General features: G+C 42.0%; 1 protein-coding gene across 1 annotated transcript in view; it reads right to left on the reverse strand.

Annotated features, from left to right (window-relative positions):
• The window catches only part of LOC308282793 (voltage-dependent P/Q-type calcium channel subunit alpha-1A-like), a gene marked incomplete at both ends in the record, with an annotated part of 187,656 nt that overhangs the window by 76,055 nt on the left and 99,324 nt on the right, over positions 1 to 12,277 (reverse strand). The window contains 5 exons of the mRNA XM_080723180.1: positions 883 to 1,214; positions 2,360 to 2,566; positions 3,558 to 3,844; positions 5,199 to 5,399; positions 10,619 to 10,790. Of these exons, the coding sequence (XP_080579306.1) occupies positions 883 to 1,214; positions 2,360 to 2,566; positions 3,558 to 3,844; positions 5,199 to 5,399; positions 10,619 to 10,790 (1,199 nt within the window). The remainder of the gene's footprint in view (positions 1 to 882; positions 1,215 to 2,359; positions 2,567 to 3,557; positions 3,845 to 5,198; positions 5,400 to 10,618; positions 10,791 to 12,277) is intronic.

The following is a 12,277-nucleotide window of genomic DNA, read 5'->3' on the forward strand; positions in this document are numbered from 1 at the left end:
GAAATACTCAAGTAAAGTACAAATACCTCAAAATTGTACCTAAGTATAGTACTTGAGCAAATGTACTTAGTTACTTTACACCAGTGGTTCTCAACCTTTTCAAGCCACGACCCCCAAAATAATCATATTTGAACTGGGGACCCCCCAACTCTGACGAGCACTCTGAGTTGTAAGACTTGAGGCATTCATATTTTCACAATTTCTGCCTCTAATATTTGACAATATGGAGAATGTTACATTTCTTAATTTAGAGGTATTAAAAGTCCTTAAATTGTCACTTAAGAAATGTGCAGATACCTTCTATACACATATCGTCGTTGTCGGGTGGAAACCTCGTATCTCCAAGTTTCAAATGTGTCACACAAGGCCGTCGCACTAAAGCAGTGAAAACAGCAGATCTACAAGCACACAACGCCTCGCACCGCGAGGCGTTGTGTGCTTGTAGATCGGCTGTTTTCACTAGTTTAAAATCATTTTTAAAATGATAAATGCAAAATGAACAGTTTCGGACATACAAGGTTTTCACCCGACAACGACGATATGATGTATGTTGGGTCATTTGCTGTTGAGTGAGAAAACAATGTTTCACATTAAGCTAAACATCTGGGGACCCCTGAAAATAATTTGGGGTCCCGACCCACAGGTTGAGAACCAGTGCTTTACACCACTTGACATTTGTACCCTCCCTTACCAGCGGCGTCAGTTCAGAAAAAGCTAAGGTATGGCAACATGACTGGTGTCTTGCGCGCGTGAAAGACACCAGTCATGTTGCCATACCTTAGCAACAGGCACGATTACAGCACATTTTATTATTTTCCCCTGTAGCCAAGGTTTGGCAGCTGCCATAGCTTGCCATACCCAATTGACGCCTCTGTCCCTTACCCTGCAGTATAGCGTTGGTGGATGGAAACACAGGCATGTCCACTGCCGCGTAGTCTGGGTGAGGTAGACGTTGGTGCGTGATGTTCCCGTAGGCGTCCAGCCCCACCAGGCTGCCGTGCGGCGTGCCGCCGCTGTTGGCCAGGTGGAGCGCCGAGCCGAAGCCGGGGGCCCGTCCCTGGCTGGTGACCAGGACCTGGCCGGGGGGAGGGGAGACCGACACCAGCTTGGTGTTCATGAGGTTGTCCAGGTCCTCACAGCTGTACTGGCTGTCCTGCCGGGAGAGGCTCTTCTGGATGGGCCGAGTGGTGGAGAGGTTAGGGCCGCTGCCGTCCCTGAGGAGTAGAGATCAGGTGACGTTAGAGAGGCAGGGGCTGACATTTCTAAAAGGGCCTTTTGGTGAAAATATTGAAAGTAGCAGACCTCCAAGCTCACAAGGCGTCATAACGCGCCGCGCTGCGATGCGTTGTGAACTTGGAGGTCGGCTATTTTCGGTACTTGATACCACACTAAACTCAGCATAAAAAAGGTAATACTGGAGATGTGACGTACGGCATGGATTTCTACACAGAGAGGGCAATTCTTTCAACATTAGAGAGAGGATGTGCAGGAATGCAGAAGTAAAGAAGAGAGTGAGAGTCTGGCGGACAGAAGGGAGACAGAGAAAATCATTAAAAGAGGGATGGAAGAGAGAAGAGATAGTGGGGTCATTTCATTTGATTTTTGGATATGAGGATATGACAGGAAATAGAAGCAATGCCCAGATGCATCGTTGCCCTTTCTCCCATCCATTATCGTGTTGGCATGGCTACACAGCGAAATCCATGAGCGTGAGTCTAACTCAGAGTGTAAAAGGTACACGGTACGGTACAGGTAATTTTTTTTACCATGCGAACACTCCGGATTCAACTGTGTGCAGCTTCAGGCCTGTTAGGGATGGGACAATAATTGTTATTATCGTTTATCCTCGTGATAATAAACACTCACAATAATCGCATTGTGGAGATTTAGAATTTATCGTGAAATAATCCTCCGTCATGCACTGGGATCAACTCACCTTTTATTTGCAGAGCTGGTAATTGGTAAAACGGACCTGGAAATAACGTACTTGATTTTTTCAATCTCTACCAAATCTCTTTGCCAAAAAATAGCCGATCCACAAGCTCACTACGCGTCACGTCGCAACGCGTTGTGAGCTTGTAGATCTGCTATTTTTTTGGCAATGTTCCTCCCCAGGATAATGGATGTTGGGGATATATATATATACTTTTTTTAAGATTTCTTTTGGGGCTTTTATGCCTTTATTGATAGGACAGTAGACTGACAGGAAATGGGGGGAGAGATGTGGGGCGTGAGGCAAAGGTTGTCCAGATCGGGAATCGAACCGGCGACGCCGCCATGCATCCATGCCTATGTGGCAATGCCTAAGTGGTATGCCCCTGTTGGGGATAATTTGATTATCGCAATAATATGGTTGTACCTTCGCCGATGCTGACGCGTCCTCCTGCCCTCTCCGTCGGGCTGGTTGCCGTGGCGGCTGCATCGGGGCTTCCTCTCGGCTCCCTCGCCGCCACCGCCCTCCTGCTCCCCCCCGCCGTCTCCGCCTCCGTCCGTCCCTCTGCTCTTCTTCTGCTTCCCCGCTCCGGCCACGCCTCCTCCTCCTCCTCCTCCAACCCCGCCGCTAGGACTGTCGACCATCATGACATTTTAGTTGAGGCATTAAAGACCCAGTGAAATGGCTATTTGGGGAATTTCATTTTGAAGTTTCAGTCTGAAACGCAAGCCTGTGTGTTTCTGAACCAATCGGAAGGGACCAGCCACCAAAATGTGGAATGACTTATAGAAAAAAGGTTACACCCTACCCAAACTCAAAACTTCCCTGGCCTAAATGAGCTGAAGCAGAGAAATAAGCTCCTTTATTTGGAAGGGACACAGCAGCACGAACAGCTTCATAAAAACGTAAAATCTGAGTCATGAGATGCCTAGTGTTTTGTTTGTACTTTGTAGCCATCATAAGCAAGGCAGATATACACGACCAGGCTGCCTCTTGTGCAGAATGTTTGTTACCAAGTTGCTTATTATTCTAACCTACGGTTGTGCCGTTTCAACTCTTCGGTATTTACTGCTCTTTTACAGTGGCCTGCAAAAGCATTTTTTCACCAGTTTCTTTCCCTGTTTTGCTTTTCTAATTTTTATGGAGAACAGAGCTTATTTTTGCAGAAACTAGCAAAAATAGCTGATCTACAATCTAAAGCCCCTTTTCGACTGCAGCTTTATCACCACACCACACCACACCACACCGCACCACTCCGCACCACATAAAAATATCTACATTTTACATAACACAAAAGTACCCATATCGGTAAGAAACAAATTGACCCTTTTAACTGTGATTATAATACAATATAAATTTGTATTACAACTATCCTAAATTATAATACCCTATAATGGATTATACCTGTGATTATAAATAATACACTATAAAGTATTAATGTATAATGAAAATTATAATACACTATAATAGATTGTAATAGTGGTTATAACACAATAGAATCTATTATCATCTCTATATACATTTTGGAACTGACAGAAAAGTGCATTCGATCGACTACCCAAATATAATGGACCTGGATATGATAAAGGGGTGAAGAGAGACCCCTGTATAAGACAGGCCTTACCCGCCAGCCTCCTCGTCCTCGCCGCTCTTCCGGTGTGTCCCCCGGAGCTTGCGGTGCTCCGACTGCCCGCCTCCGCTGCGGGTGTGGTGGTGCCTCCTCGAGGGCCTCTCCTCACCGATGCCCGGCGGCGGCGGGATGGCGACGGGCACGGCGTCCAGGCGGGTGTGCGACACGTGGTGGTGGTGGTGGTGGTGCTGCTCCGCCCGGCGGCTCCGCCGGCTCTCCGTCGACTCGCCGCGCGCCATGGGGGGCCGGCCGCCTCCCCCTCCGCCGCCTCCCCCGCCCACCTATAGGGATCAGAGACGATGGGACGTTCAAGAAACTAATCGAGTCTTTTTGAGCGGCTCTTTGAAATGGACGATGGGATCCGGTTCGCAGTTGCCGTTCCTTTTTTTTGAGGAGGGGGAGTAAATTCTTTACTTGCAGAGTATTTCTACATTGCAGTGTTGATACTTTTACTTAAAAAAAAACGTAAAAGATCAACACCGCAATGTAGAAATACTCTGCCGCAAGTAGGAGTTCGGAATTAAAATGTACTTGAGTAAAAGTACAAAATTATTGGTATCAAAATGTACTTAAAGTACCAATAGTAGAAAGTACTCATTACGCAGGATGTCCCATTTCACAGGTTTTCCAATGAATACAATTTAGAAAAATCATTTTAAAATAGCAGGTCTACAAGGTCAAGCTACAAGCTTGTAGATCGGCTATATTCAAATGGCGGAAATGTATATATGGCCGAAAAATGTATACAGGGTTGAACTGATTTGTAATTATAATCAAAATCTACAAAGTAACAAGTAACTAAAATGAGACAGTCTTTAGAACGGCTCTGTGAAAGGAACGGATCCCAGAGATTCAGCTCACTTCAAAGAGCCATGAATCCCATTTCTACTTGAGATGGGACGATAATCGTTATTTATCGTTTATCGCGATAATAAACACTTCATGGAGATTTAAATGTATTGTGAAATTATCCTCTGTCATGCACTGGGATCAATTCACCTTTTATTTGCCGAGCTGCATATCTGGAACTATTTACATTAAACCCTCTATAATAGGGGTGTAACGATACATTTTAATAGCGATTCGATACACATCACGATACATGATGGACGATATTGGTTCATTCATGGCGATACGATACGATTCGATTCAATGATTTAAAATCGATATAGTAACTATTTAGCAAAGACATTAAATCTGTGTGAAAGGTGTAGATAGTGCAGGTGTTTAAGGGAAATATGTATTATTATGGATATAAATAAGTAAACAGTGATTATCTGCCAAATACATGGACATTGTATATTGACAAACCTGCACCTTGACATGAACCCAGAGATTACACACATTTATCGATAGACCAGTGTAGCTACTGTATATGGAAAGGAACATCTATTAAACCCCTACTTTTCATTTTTTCTACTTAAAAATGCTAAATACAATGCACAAAGAAGGTAATATCGATACAATCGATTCTTTGCACTGCCGATTCGATATGATACAAAATAAAACGATACATTTCAATTTTAGCTGTTTTCATTTCAATATACTTCGATTTTTTAAGTTAAAAACGATATTTCGATGCAGTTACTATATCGTTACACCCCTACTCTATAATGATCTCATGCCTACGCCTACCTCGCCCCCGCCGCGCTCGTGGAGCTGCGTCTGCTGGTGGAGTTCGTCGGCAGGGTGCTGCTGGCTGAGGTGGGGGCCCGCGGGGTGGGCGGCGGTGGCCGTCTTGTTGGTGTTGTTGTTGCGGTTCTCGTGGGGGTCCACCACCAGGGGGCGATCCAGGTGGGTCTTCATGTCCGGACGGATCTGCCGCGAGAAGTTGACCTGCCCAGGGCAGAGAGAGAGAGAGAAAGAAATAGAGAGAGAGAAAGAAATAGAGAGAGAGACAGATAGAGAGAGACATAGAGAGAGAGAGCAGAAGATGAGAAAGGAGGAGAATAAGGGTGGAAAGGAGGAGTGGAAAGATCCGGGGTTGGTAAGAGAATGGGAAATTAGTGTCACTGATAACGAGCAAGTGATGAAGAGGCTGAGATTTTAGTTTAACCCATTTAGGCATGAAACATACCTAAAAAATATATGTTTTTGGTTTCTTTCTGAAAAACTGGTGTTTTCTATCATCAGTGGTCCTCAAACTTTTTAATGTAGAATTATATGTATTTGACCGCAGACCCCCATCTTAAAATATTTTGTTCCAGGGACCCCCCCGAAGCAAAGATTTACAAAAGTTAGCTTGAAAAATATATATACCGTATATTTAAAGATTTGCACAAATGTTCACGATTCTTCAAAAATAGCAGATCCACAAGCTTGTATATCTGCTATTTTTTATAGTTAAAGCATAAAATAATGGTAACAAAGATGCGTTCCCTGTCTTAATAGGTTAACTTTTCCTGACCCTTTCCCTGTGCCCTAGACCTTTAGCAGGGTCGTAACAAACATATTTATCATTATAGTCATCATTCTTGGTATGGACACCAGAAATACTCTCCATATACTAGAACAGTGGTTCCCAAACCTTTTGACTCAGGACCCAAAAGAGAAATGACACGCACTGGGTGAAAAGAGAGATTATCTGACATATACTGGTAGAGTATATGACAGTTTATTTACAGGTATACTGGGCATATACCGACATTATTGGGTATATACTTTTTGAGGGCTATTCTGGAATATTCCTCTGTATTCAGTGATAATAGGTGATATACTGCCCCCAGCTAGACAAAGGCACACCAGGGGGTCTGGTTCATTCCTTTGACCTACAAATTTACTATTTGTCTAAAGAAAGGGGAGGAGGGCAAACAGCCCTCCTCCCAAAAAGACACATTTTAGTTTACCTTGGATATCCCAAGTATAAATGGCTTAATTTGCCTTAACTCACATTTTCAAGTAATTACAATGTTGTTAAAAGTAGAAACTTGCAATCTCATGTACTATAATGACATTCAATGATGACTAATTAGAAACAGTTGTATAAATACATTTGACCTTATACTCTGTACTTAGTCCGTTCTTTCCCCCCTCTACAACAAACCTCTTTGCTGAAAATTGCCGATCTACAAGCTCACAATGTGTTGCATCATGACGCATTGTGAGCTTGTAGATCGGCTATTTATTTCAAAGTCTACTGTACATAAAACAGACGCCGTTTCTGACCTGGGTTCAGACAACAGTTGACGCTTTTAAAAGGGGACTTAAGACATTTCTTTTTAATAAGGCATTTGCCTAGATGGTCCTTTTGGATGCCCTGTGTGCTTTTAATTCTTCTTCTTTTTTACTTAATGTTCTTTTAAATCTTCCTTGAGATGTGTCTAATATGTGCACTGTTCTTAATTCATGGAATTAACAGTTTTTACCATGTTTTTTCTTTTTTTTATAAATCTTTTGCTGGCTTTGTTTTGCCATTTTAATGTAGCACTTTGAGATTTGTTTCAAATATAAAGTATGTTACAAATAAAATGTATTATTATTATTATAATTATTAACACCATGACAAGTACAGTAGCTCAGACAAGGCTTCCTTTATTCTGTCTTAACCAATCACTTGACTTATCAGTGTGAAAATGTGACCAATCAGGTTTCTTGCCACCACCTTTGAATTCTAAGTGCCTCACAGTCTGGCTCTCTGGCACAGTAGTAACTGCTTGCTGAAGAAGACAGAGAGGAGAAGTGTTACTTAAACGAATGGATCATTTTCAAACTTTTCGGTAAGTTGCAACTACTATAATTCTATGTAAGTAGCCTATGTTAGAGACAGGTAATAGTAGAGACATGTAACCATTTCTCAAAGCATATCAGCTAACTAAAATAGGTGTTTGTTTTGTTTTCTGCCAAATTAAGGGGGACAAAACATTGTTGATTAGATTATATTAAATTAGGTTGTATTGCTTGTTGTTCTCACATCATATTGTCTGTATTTATCAGTGACCATGTCTTTCAAACCGTGGACTGGAGGCCTTTATAACCACTTTTATGGGTTTTAACCACTTAAACATTGCATTGCATGCATTGTGGATCCATTTTGTATTGTCCCTCTGCACCAAATCTCTTCAACAAACACTGGGTGAAAAGTAAGTGAAATTATAATTATGTCTGCATATGGCTGTATGTGTCCACCAAATGCAAGAAGGCATTTATGCTTAACTAACTTTGTGAATCATTCTCTTTGTTTATAGGAGGCTGTAAGACATTTTCACAACTCGGAAAACAACGAACACAAACTATCCCCGCAAGAAAGGTAACTATTTGTTCTTTGTTGTTCTTTGCTGTATCACTGTGTAATTAAACCAATTAAATAATATCACATATTGTAGGCTAGTAAAAAGACACGCTATTAAAGTGCATTGGCTATTTGAATTGGGGGGGGGAAGGGAAAGTGCATTGGCTGGAAGGGAAGAAACGGTAGACTGTGGGGGAGGTGTGAGTTGTTTTAGGGGGTGATTTCTTCACAGGAAATGCCTTTTCTGGAATACAAACTAATGTGTTGCTTCTCTCAACAGTATCAACTCACCACACAATCTTGGTGTCATGACACACGTGCTGGAGCAGGTCAGCATTGCTTTTCCTGACATAGACGGTGACTTAATAAAAGGTAAAAAATATATAATTTCCCCATTAATGTCCTGTGTGTTTGTTGTGTTTTTTACTCATTTAGCTTTGAAGTAGTCACGCATGGCATGCTGGACCAGTTCCTGTTTTGACTGAGCCTGTGATGTGATGGGAACGTGTCACTGTTACTGCATGTCATCTTTTCGACACCGACTCTAACCCTCACCCTAACCTTAACCTCTGTGGGTGCATGTGAGTTGTCCCTGCCGACCTTGCGTGGAATAAACCCTGTTACTGACCCATAATATCAGACTGGTTATTCTAAACATCTTAGTAGTCATGATACTACAGTGTTCTATTCCTCATTTTCGTGATAACACCTTTGAACTGGTTTAATTAGATTGTGTTTGTACATAAACAACGAAATAAATCCTAAATGCATTTTCCTTGTATTTTAAGCTGCCTGCAGGACCCATTTTGAGTCTTTGAAAAGGAGCCATCGACTGGACCAGCCAGAAAATGCTCTCCGCAAAAAGAAATTGACTATGTCAATGAAGCACCGACAAGAAAGACCAGGGTAAGTTTGGAACTGTTTTTTTTTTTGCTGTTGTTATTATGTTTTACATGTTGTATCAATGTAATAATGGTAATTAAATACATACAATTAATTGCTATTCTATGTTTTACAGTTGCTGACCACCAGGAGTGCACATCTGGACAAGGATGTCTATGTTGTCCAGTTTGGACGGAGAGGAAATGGGGACACTGTTCAGCCAGCGATACACTGCACAGAACTGCTCATTTTTGTAATTATTGTCCCCTTTGTGGGAGCAGAATTGTTGACAGTCGCTGTTACATTTTCATTTCGAACATTCGAACATTTTTTACGCCACCATTTTATTTTTATTTTTTTTCCCCTTTTTTTTTTACAATTTGTTGTTTCTTCTACAAATGTTTTCTGAATGCTGCATACTGTGAAGTTGAATATTAATCTGTTGCACATAGAACACACTGTGAAGATGTTTACAAAAGTTAAGTACAGTAGCCTACAGTACAGTAGCAACTACTGGAAAAAATATGCTGTTGGCGTATAGAATATGTCAAACTGTTTGCACATCCTGTTGCTCTTTTGCCTTTTGCACTCTATTGCACTCCACTTTATGTTTTACGTCTTACTACTATTTACTTAGTATTTACACCTTTTTAGATTATTATTATTTTTAGATGTGGTTTGCTGTTATTATTTAGTTTTTTGATATACATGCGTTTTCATGTCAAGGATCCCCACAATTGTAATTGAAAACTGACACCATGTATGCACCATTTAAATATTTTGTAACGTTATGCTTTTCTGTTGTGTTTCTCTCAATAAAAACAATTTACCTGACTGATGCCTATTCGTTCATAAATTAATTCTATGTGACACAGTGCAACACATTTTGAGCTTGTAGATCTGCTATTTTGCTATTTATTTTTAATTGGAATACTGAATAATGATTAACTAGAATATCACTTTGAGCTTGTAGATCTGCTATTTTGCTATTTAAAAAAAATTGGAATACTGAATAATGATTAACTAGAATATAAATATACAATAATATATAATGGACCCAATGTGGAAGGGGGGTCGAATACCCCCCCCCCCCCCCCCCCCCCCCCCCCCCAATGTGGAAGGGGGGTCCACGAATACCCCCCCCCCCCCCCCATAAACCCCCCTCCCCCCCATAACCCCCCCCCCCCCCCCCCAGTGTGGAGAGGTCACAGATCACAGCCAATCACAGCTGGCTCAGTGCACATGCTCAGTGAAAATGCAGGTACAGGGAGGGGGAAAAAATCCCTCCCACCAGTGAGAAATCCTGGGACCTCCGGAGGTGTGATTTCACAGCAGGGGTTCACGAATACTTAAGTAGTGGTACAAAACGGCTATATACCGAACTGAATATTCCTGATTATCTGGCTGAATACCTCATGTTTATGCCGGTTTATTTACTGAATATACCTGTCATAGAATGTAGTATACCGGTCCGATAATCTATCTTTTCACCCAGTGACGTTTGCCCCATACCAGTGAAAAAGCTTTCTTAAGATTTTTTTCTTTTATTCATGTCATTCTTTTGAAAAATCTGACCCTAAAGAATGTGTCCGCGACCCACAAATGTGTCCTGACCCACGGTTTAGGAAACAGTGTACTAGTCTAGAATGTACAATTAAACTTAAATATCGTCACTGTCGGGCAGAAACTGTCGGGAAGAACTCTCTTGAAGTCTCCATGGTGTGACTAATCAATAGAAGAAAAAAAAGTAATTTTGGAGCTGAACTACTTCTTTAACTCGTTTTTAAAACAACAATAAAAAGGGAACGATTTTGGACATACAAGTTTTACACCCGACAGTGAGGATATTTTTTGTCATCATCATCATCATCATCCCCATCACTTGTGTACACTGATAGCACAAGGCTATAGGGGGCAGCGTTGCTTTCGTTGCCTTGTCCTTTACATTGTTCTGCTCCCCGCTCCCTGTCCTTGCCTTCCAGTTCTCGTCGGGGTCCAGCTCGTTGTAGAGCGCCTCCCGGCTCGACGCCAGGGTCTGCTTCCTCAGCTCCTTGGTGCGCTGCTCCCACACCGACTTGCTGTTGTTGTTGTTCCCCTTGTTCTTCTGCTGCTCCTTACTGCCAAGAGAGAGAGAGAGAGACAGAGAGAGAGAGACAGAGAGAGACAGAGAGATGGACGGGTTGAGAGTGTCAGAAATCCGTTTTCAAAGGGTGCATAACACCAACACGCCCGCAAAATCCTGTGTGCCAATTTCACTGTGAGAGAGTTAAATCGACTCTGGATTGTTGCGGCGTAGGCGTAGCGATCAGCGTTTTAAACACTTAGGACAAGACATCCAACGCTCACAGAGTCACGAATGAGTGAATGGGGGGCCGATAACACCAAAGACACACAGACCACACACATGTACAGAGGGTCACCTGGCGGGGCCTGCGTTGTACAAGAAGGTAGCTCACACACAGCGCACGAGGGGTTGATTGTCTAAAATGAACGTTTCCCAAAGTGAAGGTATACAGGGAATGATGGCCCTGCAGACTTTGGGAACACCCACACGCACGGTGTGAACACAAAGATGAGGAAAGCTCGAGATCAGGATTTTCGTCTACTAAAAGTAAAAGTCAAATCCAAAACATAGAAAAGGGGAAAAAGGAAATACAAATAAAAAGAATAAACACTCTTAAGGTACTTACTACAGAAGAAGACCCCAAATAGCGCCCCAGAATCTCTGCTAAAGTAGTGTAAAATGGAGGAGCCACAGAGATCACATCAGTCTGTTAATGGACTATTGAGATCGAGCATACGGTATGTTTTTGTTGTACCTCTGCAGTCCAAAAGATCCAATAATCCAATGGCAGACTGCCATGTGGTAAATGCGCCCCCCCAATGCCACATCCACTCCTTGCTCAGTTTGTCCAAAAGTTCTACAGAAGTAAGAAGAGCCAAAATGGCTTCCAAAGTAATCCACTTTCGCTAAGTGTCTCTCCCAGGGCCAAGTCAGCCATATTAAAGAGAGACAGCGAGGAAACAAGCAACGAAAAAGTATAGCCTACTCAAAAACATCAAGCCAATGCCAAAGTGCACTGTAAAATCCACAGTGTTAAAAAGACAACTTTGCTGATTTGCAACATAAAATGGTTCTGATGTGAGGAGAGTAATAATAGTGTGGTAAAAAGTTCGTCTATTTTCTGAGAAAGCTTTCCCCACAATAACAGAAAACATAAAGATACTGGTATAGAGCCCTGAGGGACTCTATACTATAAAAGTGCAAAACACACTGCCTGCCCAGCACAGCGACGTGCCACTAGGGCTTTCACAATTATTACATAATCGTCTAATCACAATTATTTTTCATAATCGCCATAATCGTTTACATGTTGAAAATTTTCCATATATTTTTAAAAAGTCAAAAATTGTGGAAATAGCAGATCTACAAGCTCACAACGCTTCGCATCGCGACGTGTTGTGAGCTTGTAGATCAGCAATTTCCACTATCAATGTTATTTTTTAAGTGTAAAGTTGTCAAATATGTAAGTAATTTCTTTGTATATTTAGGTTATGTGTCATATCCGCCATGTGCAACTTCAAAGCCTACAAGCCAAACAGA

This window comes from Nannobrachium achirus (genome assembly GCF_963921795.1).
Source record: "Nannobrachium achirus genome assembly, chromosome: 4".
Lineage (NCBI taxonomy): Eukaryota > Metazoa > Chordata > Actinopteri > Myctophiformes > Myctophidae > Nannobrachium > Nannobrachium achirus.